We start from the raw sequence: 18,606 nt of genomic DNA, 5'->3' as shown, positions 1-18,606 counted from the left end.
ATCTGCAAAGTAAATAGTAACTAAAGTTTTCAAATACATATAGTGGAGTAAAAGTACAATATTTGGATCCCAGATGTAGTAGAGTAGAAGTAAAAGTATAATGTAAATTAGTTACATTACACCACTGCTTTTTAGGTGGGAATGGTCACAGGTTTCTCAATTAAAAAGAAAATGTATTTTTGAAAACTAGTATTATTTTTAAAAGCAAGAACTCCAGTATTTTAACTTGTGAAAAAAACATTAAAGGTACCGGAGGTCTGTCACTAGTCGCTGCATGATGCTCACATCTGTATGGATTGCTGTCACATCAAGGTTAAACATTGTTATGGACATGACTGGTTATCACCATCTGGCGTTAGTGGACTTGGCAGACAAAAACATCAGCTTTGCTCTAAATTGCATGACATTGATAAAGGCCGTTTTGGGATGGGGATACATGACATAATTTCATAATATATAAAGAAATAACAATAAAAAGGGCGATTTCTTTTGGGCGGTGGGGGCAACCATCAGCCCTTATTCATATAGTAATCTGTAACGGGGGTCTCTCCATCTCCATCTCTGTTAACTCTTTAGAAAACAGAAAATACTATAAAATATTTTCAGTTCAGGACATCAAGTTTATGGGGAAAAGAACCCCTCAAGGTTAATTTAAGAGCTTCAATTTTACAGTGTTCCAGTTCAAAAATGCCATTTCCAATTTCACTTTCGCTGATCCAGTATCAAGTTTGAATCCTCATTAGATAAAACTAGACCTTACCCGTTCGAAGACATGTGCTCCAAAATATGTGCAGAGTGTGGGTTGTGGGGAAAGCTACTGTAACTGGTGCGTGCGTGAGAATATGTGGGAGCATCATAATGTAAGGCATAATGTATGCGCTTGCTCCACATAGTTTTTTCATACCCGTTGGAAGATGAGAGAGAGAGAGAGAGAGAGAGAGAGAGAGAGAGAGAGAGAGAGAGAGAGAGAGAGAGAGAGAGAGTTTCATACCCGTTGGAAGATGAGAGAGAGAGAGAGAGAGAGAGAGAGAGAGAGAGAGAGAGAGAGAGAGAGCACATTCCTAACTGTGAGAGAGAGGGGTGTGTGTAGGGCTACAGATCCCATGGCCTGGAGGAACGGACCGTAACCCTGACAACAGGCTAAGAAAACGCTAATAAACAGCTTTAATTTAGGAGAAATGAAATTCGGGCTCCGTCAGCGTTGGTATAATGCTAATGGCCAATACCATGTGAACTTTGGGATCAGTTGCTGAAGCGAGTGAATAGATAAACGTAGATAAGCGTGAGCGTTAGAGCGTTAGAGCGTTAGAGCGTGAGTGAGTTTGCTGGTTTAATAGATAGATTGTCATCCTGACTTGAAAATATATTTTCTGCTCCGTAAAGAGCAGGAGAGAAGGGCAGAGCCCGGTTACTGAACACACACTCTATAGCAGTATTTCTCCACCTTTTTTCTGCATGGGCACACTTTTCATGTCCCAAGAATCCATGGGCACACCAACATAATACGGGGGGAAGAAACCTTGTATCTCCAAGTTTCAAATTTGTATGTTTCTGTGCAAAGTAAAGCCCTGCTTCATCATACAAGGCTGTCTCACAACAGTAGTGGTCTCCATTGGGGCCAGATCAAGATCTACAAGCACACAACGCCTTGCGGTGCGAGGCGTTGTGTGCTTGTAGATCGGCTGTTTTCACTAGTTTAAATCATTTTTAAAATGATAAATACAATACTGGCTTTCAAGCAGTTTCAAGGGGCACACTTGACCCTTCTCAGGGGCACACCAAAGGTCCCCAGGCACAGTGGTTGAGAAACACTGACCTATAACATTGATTACTATTGGAATATTCCTGACTGTTGGGATATTTAACTTATTTTAATAAAAACATATCACCCTCTAACTGATACGAAATGGAGTAAGGGATAATCAATGACAACGAGTGCTTATCGGAAAGTAACGTTGCGCGACGCGGAGGCTAATTGCCTCAGCTTTGTGTATTATTTCTCGATAACTGCACAGCTCGTCGAGCACAGTCAAATCCTTTGTTCATTTATCTCACAGTCAAGAGAAGTGAATAAAATAAAACCAACTCTCAGGATGTTGCAGTGCATAATCTCTTCCTTACAGGATGGTCGCTGTGGGGCAGAAACCAATCTCCATATTTCAACATTTTATGCTTCTTTCGGAAAGTAAATTAATGCTCCACTTCATCATACAGGAGTGTTGCACAAAAGTAGTGAAAATAGCAGAGCTACAAGCGAACAACGCGTGGTGATGCGACACATTGTGAGCTTGTAGATCAGCTATATGCATTTATTTTAATCAATAAAAAGGAACCTTTTGGACATATGGAGGTTTCTTTCCACCCACAGTGACCAGGGGCGTCACACCACATTCTGGGCCCTGGGTACAAGGATTCACAGCGGGCCCCCCATTGGGGTTTAACCCATTTAGACTGGGAACGCATTATTATGCAATATTTTGTGCTCTAACTTTTGAAAAATAGCAGATATACAAGCTCACAGCGCAGCTGTGAGCTTGTATATCTTCCGCTTGTATAAGTGCCACGCTGCGAGCTTGTAGATCAGCTATTTTTGGAAAAATCATGACAATTTGTGCAAGTCTTTGAATATTTCATATCCTTTTAAGTTTTTTTTTTTTGAAAAACCTGTTTTGTGGTGCCCAAACTTTTTCATTTGAAGGACCCCCAAAATGATCGGAGCCCCATCTCAAAATATTTAGTTCCAGGGACCCCCCCAGAAGCAAGATTTGGGTTACAAATGTTCGCTTAAAAAACCCATATATTCACGACTTTTCAAAAATAGCAGATCTTTGTATATCTGCTATTTTTCAATAGTTAAAGTATAAAATAATTAGGGCCCCTCCACCTTGGGCCCTGGTAACCTAGTCCCACTCCCCCCCTGTGACGCCCCTGACGCGTTATTTGGAATTGCACACGCGTTCTGGGCGGAGGCGTTGATTATTGTCCACGACACTGCAAGCGGCGCGAAGGCCAGCGGACCTTGGTCCTGCTCTTCGCACCCGAGCGCCGCAGGCGCGAGTGGCCGCGAAGAGCGGTCCAGGGGAGTTACGAAGCCGTGGTGAATGCAATCGTTCTATTTATGCCCAGGCCGTAAGGCCTGGGCAAGCGCACGATAAACGCACCGCGCACCTCTGTGCGGTCCAAGCGGACAAAAAGGAGCGCTCCCTAGCGCCAGTTCAGCCAATCAAAAGCTTCCATGGGCGGGGTTTGCCCAGAACGCGTGTGCAATTCCAAATAACGCGCCCCTGACAGTGATGATCTATATTGCTCTTCCTCCACAGTGCCACAACGCAGAGCAGCTGTACGTCTGGTTGCTCCACTTCATCGCCAACAACTACCTGATATTCAGTCACAAACCGGACTTCCTGGAACTCTCAGGTCAGTGCCGTGCAAACACCTTTCACACCAGGGACGTGCTGGGCCCCTGATTCAGCCCGGGAAAAAGAGTTGGAGAGGCCCTCATTGCGCGCTATAGAGAGAGATCTCTCTATAGCGCTGCTGCTACTCAAAGATTTGTGACAAAGTGACAAGCCAGTGGGCCAATTACATGAGTTATATTTCGTCGTTGTCGGGTGGAAACCTTGTACGTCCAAAACCGTTTGTTTTGTATTTATCATTTTAAAAATGATTTAAACTAGTGAAAACAGACGATCTACAAGCACACACCTGTTTTCACTACTTTTGTGCGACGGCATTGTATGCTGAAGCAGGGCTTTGCTTTGCGAAAAAATGTACAAATTTGAAACTTGGAGATAAGAGGTTTCTGCCCGATAGTGACCGCCCGACAGTGGCCAAAATGGAACAAAGGCCGACATTTTATTTAATATTTTTTCCTAATGGCCGGCCTGTACCGGCCGGGAATGAACCGGCCATTCGGGAGTTGTCCCGCTTTTCCAAATGGCCAGCACGTCCCTGTTTCACACACTCTGACATACTGACTGTTCATGTAACATACTATACAACATACTGACTGTTCATATAACACACTGACTGTTCATATAACATACTATACAACATACTGACTGTTCATATAACACACTGACTGTTCATATAACATACTATACAACATACTGACTGTTCATATAACACACTGACTGTTCATATAACATACTGTACAACATACTGACTGTTCATATAACATACTGACTGTTCATATAACATACTGTACAACATACTGACTGTTCATATAACATACTGTACTGACTGTTCATAGAACTCTCTGAGGTGCTGGCTACACAAATCTGGATATTTCTGAAGCTAGACATTTCTTTGTGCGGTTGGGGCTTGCAGCCACACAAAGCTGGATGTCGGCCACGAAACTGGATATTTTTTAAACCGGATAAATAAGTGAAGACATTGAAAAATATCCGATTCACTGGATCATGGACGGATTAACCCCCGTGAGGGTCCCTGGCCGATAATTCTTTAGGGCCCCCCCACCCCCCACCATAACCCCTCCTCCCTCCCGACGCGCACTATCCAGCTTGGATTTTAAGCCATGATGATCATCTGTGGACCAAGAAAGCATATTTAGACAACAGAGGAGGGGCCCACACATTTGATTTTTGATTAAAATATACATTTAATTTTTGTAAATTGTCAATGACCACGCTGCCCAGTTCCCCCAAGGGCCCCTGAGAGCCAAGGGCCCCTGGCAACGGCCAATGGTTAATACAGCCCTGCACTGGATCCCTCTCTGAGGTGCCGGCTACATGAATCTGGATATTTCTGAAGCTAGACATTTCTATGTGCGGTTGGGGCTTGCAGCCACACAACGCTGGATATGTCGGCCGGATAAATAAGTGAAGACATTGATAAATATCCGATTCACTGGATCCGTGTAGGCATGGAACACTGATATCTCTGAAGACTTTACTGTGTGTGTGCTTGTCCCCCTAGTGGAGGTCTGGGGACTCCGATTATTTTAGACCTAGATATCTTTGTCGTGTGGACCAGACCTAGATTTTCTTTTTTTTATGTGGATATCTGAAAATCTGGGATATATGAAATATCCAGATTTGTCTGGCCAACTGTAGGCCTGAGAGTCTACAAATGGGAACCAATTCTAAACGTTTAGGTTAAATTGAAGGGAACTTATTTTTCCTCAATATCATACATTTCAATACAGCCTTGCATTGAATTTGATAGTAAAAACTAAAGAAATGTGTACTGTAATTTGTCATTTTGAATACTTAAGTGTTTAAATGCATGCACTTAAAAAAATGAAAAAGCTGTAATCCAGGGTTCTGCTCTCCCTCTGGGGAGGACCCCAAACCCCTCTACACCAAAAATAGCCGATCTACAAGCTCACAACGCCTCACAGCACGAGGCGTTGTAAGCTTGTAGATCTGCTATTTTTGGCTAAAGTTCTCAGAATATGGTCACTAGGGTTCAAGTGGTTAAGATGTAAGCTTGTAGATCTGCTATTTTTGGCTTAAGTTCTCAGAATATGGTCACTAGGGTTCAAGTGGTTAATATGAAAAAGGAGATTTCTTTTTCGATCACTCAAAGATTTGGAGGACCCCCTGTAGTAACTCTGAGGACCCCCTGTTGAAGACCCATGTTGTAAATCACATTATTTTGCCCACAATAATCGGGACATGAAAATGTCACCCCGTCCCTATGAATGTTCATGTCACACTATGAACGAGCACCGCAAAATGAATTAATATCTCCATTTAAACTGAATTAATATCTCCATTTAAAATGAATTAATATCTCCATTTAAACTGAATTAATATCTCCATTCAAACTGAATTAATATCTCCATTCAAACTGAATTAATATCTCCATTTAAACTGCTCATCACTTATTTCTGTTTCCCTTTTTTAGTCATGAGGAAGTCATTCTGCAGATTTCCTTTTGAAAAGTATTTAAGTGAGCCTGCAGGCTCTGCAGTTAAAACAGATCATTAGGAGGAGTGCTGAGCTAGGATGTGTGTGTGTGTGTGTGTGTGTGTGTGTGTGTGTGTGTGTGTGTGTGTGTGTGTGTGTGTGTGTGTGTGTGTGTGTGTGTGTGTGCGTGTACCTCACTGTGCTAATGAGATGTCACACAGACACTCCACTCATTACCATCTTTATTCTATGAATTCTTTGAGAATAGTTGGTTAAATACTGAATTATAAATGTGTTGAGTAAAGAAAAAAGAAAAAGAGACAAATGTGAAATACCGCAATACAAGGACGTGAGACACCCTGTTGACACCCTGTTGTGTTTTGCACCGTTTTCCGTTGTCGTAGACGAAATGCAGTGACGGGCATGAGCTACATAGCTTAACTACATTTCTAAGTAGTTTAACGGAAATCTGCTACATTTCTCTGGGGATAGCTTGTAGTGTAGTTTAGCTATATTTAATCAGAGTAACAAGTAATACTACAGGGGTTGACACTAAGGTCTGAGAGGCACTTGCCGGGCAAGTACAGGTCATGTTCTACTTGCCCTCGGGTCATGGCCACTTGCCCCCCCCCCCCCCCCCCCCCGCCAAAAGAAAAAAAGAAAAACATGCATTTTATTTTTCTAGACCTGATTGCTTGGTTCTCTCTCCTAAACAAAACATGGCAACGGTGGGCAAAGTTAGACGGTTGTAGTCGGAGATGTGTTTCTCTTAACACACAAACGCTTGCAAGCAGGCTGCGCACTTGCTGCGTGTGGATATATGTCGCTGCAGGGAGGAAACATCGGAAAAGCAGTGTTGACCAGGACGTCAATTCTGACTCTTTGAAAACAAAGACACACACCGCTACTACTCCTGCGCCTGTTTTGGGGATTGAGTGAACTCATAGCTAAAGACTAGTTTCTCCATAGCAGTCACGTCATGTTGGCACAATGAAGCATGTCGCTTTATGGGTTGCATCGCGCGATTTTTAATTAGTTGCAGCTGAGCGCTCATCGTGTCCGACGCACGTCTTTTTTAGCTTGTAGAAAAGCGGTTTTCAAGAGAGCTCATGTCGCAACAAACTATCCCACTGCACGACGTTCGTTCATGTGTGCGTGGGGAGGGAGGGACTGGGGGAGACTCGGGAGAGAGAGAGCGAGAGCGAGAGGTGGAACACTAGTCTAGTAGCCCCGTTCAGCGTTCAAGTTGGCTAAAGAAACATATTATGTTACTCAAAATGGGCACTTGCCCCGTCGGGCAACCTGGTAGCAAACTTCACCTGCCCGACCATATTATACCTGCCCCGGGCAGTCGGGCAAGCGTTAGTGTCAATCCCTGTACTACATTTTCCAAATAGCTTGCCCATCACTGACTAAATGCCATTCACACACTATAATTAAGTTACCGTCCACACTGAGGAACTATAACTAAGTATGTGTGAAGTATTAACGTTTTGTAAACGGTCCAGCTGACTGTCAGAGCCCACGTGGAGGGAGGGAGAGATCCTTACCTCTGTGGTGCAGAATGAGCTGATAGAATTATGGATAATCTCACCGTTTATTAAAACCCATTTAGAACGAGTACACATTATTGTGTATCATTATTTTATGCTTTAACTATTGAAAAATAGCAGATATACAAGCTCACAGCGTGGCTGTGAGCTTGTAGATCTGCTATTTTTGAAAAATCGTGAAAATTCGAATTTTGACCCGATTGTATGTGTTTTTTGAATCCTTCTAAGGTTTTTTTTTTGAAAAAACAATGTTTCTATGTCAGCAATCTGGCCAGCCATCGTCAAAGAAAAGGTCCTTTTAACTTAACTGGAGCTCAGTTAGTCTGTTCTTGAGAGACTACTATGTCAGTGGTTCTCAAACCTTTTCATGTGAAGGACCCCCAAAAGGATGTATTTGGCCACGGACCCCCATCTCAAAATATCTAGTTCCAGGGACCACCCAGAAGCAGAATTTGAGTTACAAATGTTCGCTTTGAAAACACATATATTCAAAGATTTGCACACATTTTCACGACTTTTTCCAAAATAGCAGATCTACAAGCTCGCAGCGCGGCAGCTTGTATGTCTGCTATTTTTCACTGGTTAAAGCAGTCAATAATTCTAGGCCTGAATGGGTTAATTACAAGCTAACTGCTGTAATGGCCAGCGTTAACCATTCATAATAGTCTCCTCATCTCCGTTAGAAACCAAACCTTACGAGGGTCAGTGAGAACGACCGCGTTCCAGATGTCCTTCTGGTTTTGAATAGCTGTCAAAGTTTCTAAATGGCTCATAAACGTCACACTGACACTGACCGGTGACCCAAACGATAATCATCCACGACTATAGTTGTCGTTACGGTTGTGGCTGGGGGACGCTGCCATCCGGTGAGTTAGAACGATTTCTTTTTTTAAACGACATCTTTATAGTTATCTGCATCGTTATTGTGCTTGCCGTGAATTGGCCCTTAAAAGATTTTTAAATTGCTGTACAGTTTTAACACTCCACTGTATAACCGATTTAGACCGGGTACGCATTATTACGCATTATTTTATGCCTTAACTATTAAAAAATAGCAGATATACAAGCTCGCAGCGCGGCACTCGGTGCCGCGCTGCAAGCTTGTAGATCTGCTATTTTTTTTTTATCTTTAAAATGTGTGCAAGTATTTTGACCCGATTCTATGTCAGTGGTGCTCAAACTTTTTCATGTCAAGGACCCCCAAAATGATATGTGTTTGGCCACGGACCCCCCCATCTCAAAATATTTAGTTGCAGGGAGCAAAAGCAGAAGCAAAATTTGAGTTACAAACGTTCACTTTAAAAATACATATTCAAAGATTTCCACACATTTTCATGGCCTTTCAAATATTATTTTTCAATATTTAAATCATTAAATAATTCTAGGCCTAAATGGGTTTAACAGTCCACTGTGTAATACAGTATTATAATGCACCCTATACAGTCTGTTTCTGAGTGGCAGCGGAGCTCAGCCAATCAGATGAGTCCATATAGCCAGGGGCGTCACACCACATCCTGGGCCCTGGGTACAAGGATTCACTGTGGGCCCCCCATGAATGTTCTTCATAGGGGGAGGAGGGGGCTTAACCCATTTAGACTGGGAGCGTGTGACTGTGCATTATTTTGTGTTTTAACCATTGAAAAATAGCAGATATACAAGCTCGCAGCGAGGCACCGAGTGCCGCGCACTGGGCTTGTAGATCTGCTAATCTTTTAAAATTGTGAACATTATGAACATTCAAGTCTTTGAATATTTCAAATCCGTCTAAGGTTTTTATAATATAATATAATATAATATAATATATATTTAGTTCCAGGGACCCCCCCCAGAAGCAAAATTTGAGTTACAAATACATACAAAAAATACATATTGTGCATATTTTCACGATTTTTCAAGAATAGCAGATCTAAAAGCTCGCAGCACGGCACTCGTTGCGCTGTGAGCTTGTATATCTGCTATTTTTCAATAACGAAAGTATAAAATAATTAAGGCCCCTCCACCTTGGGCCCTGGTAACTCAGTCCCACTTTTCCCCCCCTTGTGACACCCCTGCACTCAGCTCCTAGTCGACTATCAGCAATAAATCTTTCAGATGACTTTCTGTGTTCACTCAGTGTATTATTATTATTATTATTATTATTATTATTATCATCACTCAGTGTATTATCACTGCTGTCGGGTGGAAACCTTGTATGTCAGAAACAGTTACTCTTCAGGATATTATGTCAAGAACCTGTGTTCCAATTGGATCCAATGTAGTTATTATAGTCCAGGGGTCTTCAACAGGGGGTCCGGGACCCCAAGGAGGTCCTCAGAGTTACTGCAGGGGGGGCCGCCAAATTCTTCTGTGATAGGATAATTCTTTTAGATTAACAACTTGAACCCTCGCATCCCTATTCCGAGGAGAACTTTAGCCAAAAAATAGCCGATCTACAACGAGAGCTTGTAGATCGGCTATACAACGAGAGCTTGTAGATCAGCTATTTTCAGCAAATAGGTTTGGTGTAGAGGTAAAAAAGAGCAGAACAAGTACAGAGTGAAAGGTCAAGTTTACAAAATATCGACTATTCAAGTGGTTAAATGTCTGATAATACACATTAACATGAATCCAACATAGACTGATGACAGTGCTGTCAAACAAGTCTATGAATCTATCTATGAAATCCATGGAAATCTGCATCACACATTTATACAGTATGTAGAGGGGGGGTCCCTGCTTCATCTCCCTCTTCTCAGCTAAGGGGGTCCTTGGCCTGAAAACATTGAAGACCCCTGATAGTCACAATTTTTCGTTTTATTGGTGTGAGCTTATAGATTCTCTATCTCCACTCGTTGTCTCACACACACACACACACACACACACACACACACACACACACACACACACACACACACACACACACACACACACACACACACACACACACACACACACACACACACACACACACACACACACACACACACACACACACACACACACACACACACACACAGTGATCTCTCCAGCTGGTTCCTTGTACCGGTAACTTATGTTTGAAGGGCCTTATTTCAGCTTTTATAGCCGTACACGACTAGTGTAGCAGTGAGGCCACGCCCACATAGCAAGCACTGTCAAAGACATCAGTAAAAAGACACATTTACTGAAACACATTAATAAGCACATGGCTCCTGTTAGTACTGTAGCATTTAGCTTTTTTTATTAGCATCATTAATCATATACAAAGAAGACACTTGTTGATATGGTTAAATGGACGGATCTCTGAAGGGCAGAAGTGTAGGCTGTAAGAAGTACTTAGACAGCAAAGCACATGGTCAGTATCGGTCCTCCAGTTCTTCTTCTTAAAGGAGTAGTTCACCCCCAAAATGCCTTTTTTTCTATTGATTACTCATGCCATGGAGAGTAGAGTTCAATAATTTTTTTTTAAGACAAAAAATTGATTCGAGTAAATTTACCCCCATTGATTCTGGATGGGGACCCGTTTCGGAACGAATGGGGGTAAATTTATTGTTATCACATTTTTGTCTTAGGAATGCGACAAAAAACGAAAAATATTATTGAACTCTAGTCTCCATGGTGTGACTAATCAATAGAAAAAAAGTCATTTTGGGGGTGAACTACTCCTTTAAGGTTAACGTTTGGCTTCAGGCCACAGTTCACCCTTTGTTAGCCTTCTGGTTGGTCCCTGACTGACCAACCAGCAGGCTCTATCTGCCTGGTTCCGCCTTTTTTATGCTAAAACATAATTTTTGGAGAAACAAAAACATTTAAAAACATGCTGAGTCACTATACTGCCACTGAGCAGCTCCATTTTACTGAAACCAAGTTTGAAATTTGAATTGAACACACAGAACAACAATACAAAGCAACTGAATTAAAATGGTAGTGGATGGAGTGTCCCACCGAGTGTCCCACCAAGACACAGCAACCAATGGGTGTGAAGAGGGGCGGGACAACAGGCGGGACTTGACAAAGGGTGAATTGTGACATCTTATTGACGTTTGTCATGCGTCTGCGCTGTCTTCAGATGTCGTACAGTACCACACATTTCACACCAAAGCAAAAATAAATGAGCCTTCAGTGTATTATAAAATTAATATTAAACCTTTCATCTTGCTGCAAAGTAAAATCGTCAGTGTTAATTTAACTCTGTTCTATTTGTATACATACTCTCAGAGTTAAATTAAGACGGAGGATTTTCTCCAATATTAACGGATTGTTTGCGTTCATGGACGGGGGTGTGAACATAAACAATGGCATAGTCTGGCTACGCTAACGTGGCGTAGCATCATTCATCCATTTGTTGTTATTAAAAGGTTAGGGTAAGTAAAGTGATATTTTTTGGTTAAAGTGAAAGTTTGTGACAGTTAAAGCTCTATTCTGATATAGTTATCATTGCTCTAGTCTGGAGTGTTTGTTGTTTTTATATTAACCACTTGAACCCTAGCGTCCATATTTGGAGAACTTTAGACGAAAATAGCAGATCTACAAGCTCACAATGCCTTGTGCTGCGAGGCGGTGTGAGCTTGTAGATCTTTGGTGTAGAGGGGGAAAAAGAGCAGACTAAGAACAGAGTAAAAGGTCAAGTTTTTTAAGTATGGACGGTTCAAGTGGTTAAATATCTGAAAACACAAATTGACATGAATCCAAAATACACTGATGATTGTGCTGTCAAACAACTATGGAATCTATGAACAGGTTGTGGGGGTCCCTGCTTCATCTCTCTCTCAACTAAGGGGTCCTTGGTCTGAAAACGTTGAAGACCCCTGCTCTATAGCAATGATTACTATTAGAATATAGAGCTATTTAACGCTTATTTTAACATAAATATATCACTTACCCTACCTTTAATCATCTGTGTGTGTGTGTGTGTGTGTGTGTGTGTGTGTGTGTGTGTGTGTGCGTGTGTGTGTGTGTGTGTGTGTGTGTGGGGGGGGGGGGGTGTGTGTGTGTGTGTGTGTGTGTGTGTGTGTGTGCGTGCGTGCGTGCGTGTGTGTGTGCGTGCGTGTGTGGGTGTGCGTGCGTGCGTGTGTGTGTGTGCGTGTGGGTGTGTGTGTGCGTTGCAGAGGAGGAGCGTGAGCAGGTGGAGAGGCTAATCATCTGTGTGTGTGTGTGTGTGTGCGTGCGTGCGTGCGTGCGTGCGTGCGTGCGTGCGTGCGTGCGTGCGTGCGTGCGTGCGTGCGTGCGTGTGTGTGTGCGTGCGTTGCAGAGGAGGAGCGTGAGCAGGTGGAGAGGCTGCGCTGGCCGTCTCGAGGCTACCTGCAGGAGCTCAGCGACTACCAGCAGCGCCGCCGCAAGCTACGCAAGTCCCGCTGCATGGTCATGTGACACAGCCCGGACGCCCCGCCCTGCAGAGGAGGGGGAGGGGGAGGGGGACCACGGGAGGGGGAGGGGCAGTGGGGCAGGGGGGTGGAGGGAGGAGGGGGGAGGGGCTGCACCGTGACGGGAAGGGGGGGGAGGAGACAGGAGGAGGGGAGAGACATGTTACAGACTGCTGTGTGAGGCTATTAGCTCCTTTCAGAACCTCTCCCTCCGCTAGGCAGCTCCCAGATGAGGCTCCTGCTCATTACAAGTTCATATGAGCTTTTTCTGGGGATAGTTCGCCTCGTTTTTGACCTTTCTTACCTTCACCAAACATCGTAAAGGTCCTATACCCGTCTCTCACATGTCTACTTTTTTAACGGCGGTGGGTAATCCAAGCGATGTGTTGAAACAATACTTTTGAATCGCTCGTTTTGAACAATCCCTGGAAAAAGCTCATATGGGGTTGTAATGAGCAGGAGCCTCATCTGGGAGCTGCCTAGCGGAGGGAGAGGTTCTGAAAGGAGCTATGTGTGAGCGAACTCCTGACACGGAAGCCAACGTTGCAGACTTTGGAGGATTAAAAAGGCTGATTCGTACGTGCGATGACAACCGCCGACCTACAGGCTTGTGAGCTTGTAGGTCGGCTGTTTTTGCCGTGATATTGTGGCTCTGTGTCTTCAACGGACTTCCAGGGATGCATGGCACGAGGGCAAAGGTCACCGATGGCCTGACCCAGGCGGTCATGATGTCACCCTGACCCAGGTGATGACACCCTGACCCAGGTGATGACACCCTGACCCAGGTGATGACACCCTGACCCAGGTGATGACACCCTGACCCAGGTGATGACACCCTGACCCAGGCGGTCATGACGACCCCCCGCTCTCTGGAATGAGTGTCACCTTGTTCCAAAGACAATTACATCACCAGTGAACACGACAGCGACGGATTCACCCTCCCAGACGAAACCCCCTCTCAGTGGAAAATATAAAATGACTATCTGGATACCGGGGGGCAGTGGCTTTAACTGGAGAGGATTTATGTTTCTAACAAACAAAAAATATATATATGGATCACAAGGACGATCAACACTGATCATACAACACGGTGGATTTCAAATATGGTTCATCAGTTGGGAGACAGGAAGGCTTCCTCAAACCTTCCTGTCCTGAGGACATCATGTGCACCTTCCCGTTGGAACTGCGGTGTCAGACCGTTGCATACGCGTCCCCTAACGCCGTACCGTTACATAAGTGTTCATTTGGCTCCGTCAACGTCCCAGTGAGGGACTCCCTTTTCTACACTCCCGGGAGTTAAATTAAAACACGCAAGAGATGTTACCGTGTGGCTCTAGACTGATTTCAGACTCAGTGGAAGCTTTTGTCTGACATAGACCATATTCACACCACAGCCATATTTGATCACATGACTTCCTGGGATAGCAGCCTGCATTACAAACCATTGTGAACAATGGAGCGATGGTCCCAAAGTTCTATTCAACCAGTTTCTTTTTACCAAATTGACAAATAGGCAGATGACAACATCAACATCCCCAAAAGGATTAAATAGAAGGGTACATCCACAATATTCATGGTAGTTAGGTTACAGTGTTACTCTGTACAAAGACTTGCTACAGTATGCAGACTAGAGCTTGCTCTGCCATCATATAGTTAATTAATATTGCTGTATCATGATTTTTGCATATGAATCAGAAACAATCTAACAACAAGTAGTTAATATGATGGTGGAGCAAGCACTGCACAGATAGCAAGTCTTTGTACACAGTAAGGTTGCAACCTAACTACCATGAATATTGTGGATGTACCCTTCTATTTAATCCTTTTGGGGATGTTGATGTTGTCATCTGCCTATTTGTCAATTTGGTAAAAAGAAATTAGTTGAATAGAACTCATATTTTGGGACCATCGCTCCATTGTTCACAATGGTTTGTAATGCAGGCTGCTATCCCAGGAAGTCATGTGATCAAAGATGGCCGCGGTGTGAATATGGTCTATTGTGCCCTGTTTGAGCGATTTCTGGAGGGGAGGGACTTTGACTTTCCCTAAACCAATCAGTACAGATCAGTGGCAGCACTGTGGAAAGCACCGTGTCTTCTGATGATGACGACGCTTGGAAAACGGGATTGGTTATTCGTTAAACCCGCCCCCACCCCCTGCGCTCATTGGAGGAGCTGTCATTTCGGACGGGAGAAAGCGCTTATTAGGAACACAACTCCAGACCACTCTGGGAGTGGTCGGGGCCTATGGGCTGGAACCAGGCTAGTGTGGCTCTAAAAGACATTACATTTCTAAAACTGAACCAACACTAGTTTTGAGCCTTCAACTTTTACTGGGGCTCGATCAGCATTTCAACAGTGTGGTGGTCACATCCAGATTATCAGCGTTTCAACAGTGTGGCGGTCCACACATCCAGATGGCTGACTGGGGAGCCAACAGGTTGACGCTGCTGGGAGGAGCAACAGTCATTGCTCATTTTCATTATGCAATATGACGACGTCAATGTAGTGTTATGACCAGGAGCTGTATTGCGTACATTAGATGATTTCAGATCTATAATCCTAAATCAATAGTGTGACTGACTGTGTGTATGGGCCAGGTCATGATCTATCTGACTGACTGTGTGTATGGGCCAGGTCATGATCTGACTGACTGTGTGTATGGGCCAGGTCATGATCTGACTGACTGTGTGTATGGGCCAGGTCATGATCTGACTGACTGTGTGTATGGGCCAGGTCATGATCTGACTGACTGTGTGAAGACAAGGCCGTCTCTATTTCAGTGGCTTTGGATTTTTCAGTTAAAAGACAACTTTGGTTTTTTACAACAAGGGTTCATATTTTAGATTGTAAATAGAGAAAAGAAAAAGTGAGTGTTAAAATGTTTTCATTTGCTTCGTTCTATTGTTTTATCGCGTTTACCGTCCTAAAATGTGGGGCATGCGTACGCATGGGGGCATGTGTACAAATGGCTAAATCTTCTAGCCAATCTGTCTTTTTAGACACAATGAGCCAGCTGTTTCTTTATTGCTATTTACAGTAACACGTCTAGCCCCCATAAGTCACATCCAACCATGAAAGGTTGCGTTGTATCTTGGGAATGGGTTTATTCTGTGTAAAATGACATATTTAGCCACTCGTACGCATGCCCCCAACCACTGAAATAAGAATCTCTAAAACAATAGAAAGAAGTAAATGAAAACATTTTAAAACTCATCTTTTATATTCTTTAATTACAATCTAAAATATGAACCCTTGTTGTAAAAAACTAAAGTTGTCCTTTAACACATACTGTATATCGAAATAAAAAGAATGGGGTGCTTCTTATATTGAAGCGACTGGGGAAAAATATATCATTTTTAAACATTTTACTTAAGCTATAGTCCGTGTTGGGGAAGTTACTTTGAAAGCGTAACTTGTACAGTTACAAGTAACTCACCATGGCAGTAACTTGATCAAGTTAAAGTTATACCCCTGGAGAAATGTAACTTATAAAGTTTCAAGTTACATGGCTTGAGTAACTCGAGTAACTTTTTTTCAGCGTTAAATTCAGAATGTGCATTTGGTGTACATGAAACAAAATATAATATCCTACAAAAAAGTCACATGCCAGCAGAAATATGCCTCTCAACTGAGTTTTATGTTTTATTTAAAAAAGGGTGACATTTTCTTTAGTAAACATCTGTGTTCCTAAAATAACGTTAAAAAGAAGAAAGTTGTGATCTGTTGAGGACATTTGATCGTCAACCTTAACAAAACTTAAATGTAAAGAAAATGACTTACTTACTTGACGAGTTACAGAAATATGATTATAACTCAGTTACCAGCAAGTTACAGCAAAATGTAACTTAGTTATGTAACTCAGTTTAACTTTAACTTCCCCAACACTGGCTATAGTCTACTCTACTATGTACTATGTTTTCATTTTATTTGACTACTATGTACTATGTTTTCATTTTATTTGACTACTATGTACTATGTTTTCATTTTATTTGACTACTATGTACTATGTTTTCATTTTATTTGACTACTATGTACTATGTTTTCATTTTATTTGACTACTATGTACTATGTTTTCATTTTATTTGACTACTATGTACTATGTTTTCATTTTATTTGACTACTATGTACTATGTTTTCATTTTTATTTGACTACTATGTACTATGTTTTCATTTTATTTGACTACTATGTACTATGTTTTCATTTTATTTGACTACTATGTACTATGTTTTCATTTTATTTGACTACTATGTACTATGTTTTCATTTTATTTGACTACTATGTACTATGTTTTCATTTTATTTGACTACAGCCCTCATCAGTTTGCAAAAATAAAAGCCTTTGGAAGCACATGCCATTTAAGATCTAATTTATACCATGAGCAACAGCTGGTCGATTTAAAGCCGCAACACCTCTGGTTACCCTATTTTATTTTGTATTTATTTTTTGTTAACATCAGATGTATGATTTAATGGTGCTGTGACTATTTTTGTAAAATGTACTGTACATAAATGTTCATGTTGGTATTTTCTGGGCAACACTTTATTTTACTGTCCTCTATTTCAGTGGTTCTCAACCCGTGGGTCGGGACCCCCAGGGGGGTCCCCAAATCATTTTGGGGGGGGTCCCCAGACGATTAACTTAATGTGCAACATTGTTTTCTCACTCAACAGTGAACAAACCAACATAAAGTTTAAGTGTATAGAGGGTATCTGAACATTCATAAAGTGACAATTTATGGACTTTTTAATACCTCTAAAATGACAAATTAAACATTGGCGAAATTGTGAAAATACTATAGCAGATCTAAACGCGAGGCGTTGTGAGCATGTAGATCTGCTATTTTCACAATAGAACCGTGTTATACAAAATGTAATGCCTCAACTCTTAGTGCTCGTCAGGGTGGGGGGTCCCCAGTTAAAATATGATTATTTTGGGTGTCGCGGCCTGAAAAGGTTGAGAACCATCGCTCTATTTCACTGCTATTTACACAGAAATCATCTTTTAAGAAGTCATATTTGACAGACGGGGGAAAACAATGTTTGGATCTGTGCTTTTTTCAGACGTCCTGAAGTCATAGGGTGACTTATGCCTGGGCAACACGTTTTAGGAGGTTTACTCGACATAAGAAACCAAATTAAAATAAATAACTGAGAATTTCTACGGTTATTTTTGTATGAACGTGTTTACATTAATGTCTTACACTACTTCATTAACATGTGTTTACATTAATGTCTTACACTACTTCATTAACATGTGTTTACATTAATGTCTTACACTACTTCATTAACATGTGTTTACATTAATGTCTTACACTACTTCATTAACATGTGTTTACATTAATGTTTTACACTACTTCATTAACATGTGTTTACATTAATGTTTTACAGTACTTCATTAACATGTGTTTACATTAATGTCTTACACTACTTCATTAACATGTGTTTACATTAATGTCTTATAGTACTTCATTAACATGTGTTTACATTAATGTCTTACACTACTTCATTAACATGTGTTTACATTAATGTCTTACACTACTTCATTAACATGTGTTTACATTAATGTTTTACACTACTTCATTAACATGTGTTTACATTAATGTTTTACAGTACTTCATTAACATGTGTTTACATTAATGTCTTACACTACTTCATTAACATGTGTTTACATTAATGTTTTACACTACTTCATTAACATGTGTTTACATTAATGTCTTACACTACTTCATTAACATGTGTTTACATTAATGTCTTACACTACTTCATTAACATGTGTTTACATTAATGTCTTACACTACTTCATTAACATGTGTTTACATTAATGTCTTACACTACTTCATTAACATGTGTTTACATT

At 41.7% G+C, this 18,606-nt stretch overlaps 2 protein-coding genes across 2 annotated transcripts in view; one reads left to right on the top strand and one right to left on the bottom strand.

Annotated features, from left to right (window-relative positions):
* Window positions 1-12,845, top strand: part of rhobtb3 (Rho related BTB domain containing 3) — a gene marked incomplete at its 5' end in the record, with an annotated part of 135,028 nt that extends 122,183 nt beyond the window's left edge. Inside the window, 2 exon segments of the mRNA XM_080728392.1 lie at window positions 3,321-3,417; window positions 12,636-12,845. Coding sequence (XP_080584518.1) covers window positions 3,321-3,417; window positions 12,636-12,754 — 216 coding nt within the window. The 3' untranslated portion in view covers window positions 12,755-12,845.
* Window positions 12,760-18,606, bottom strand: part of glrx (glutaredoxin (thioltransferase)) — a 30,414-nt gene continuing 24,567 nt past the window's right edge. The window contains exon 3 of the mRNA XM_080728461.1: window positions 12,760-12,858. The gene's annotated coding sequence lies outside the window, so the exon portion shown is untranslated. The remainder of the gene's footprint in view (window positions 12,859-18,606) is intronic.

This window comes from Nannobrachium achirus, assembly GCF_963921795.1.
Source record: "Nannobrachium achirus genome assembly, chromosome: 6".
Lineage (NCBI taxonomy): Eukaryota > Metazoa > Chordata > Actinopteri > Myctophiformes > Myctophidae > Nannobrachium > Nannobrachium achirus.
Note: the sequence above shows the minus strand (reverse complement) of the source record. Positions and strands in the feature narration are given on the sequence as shown.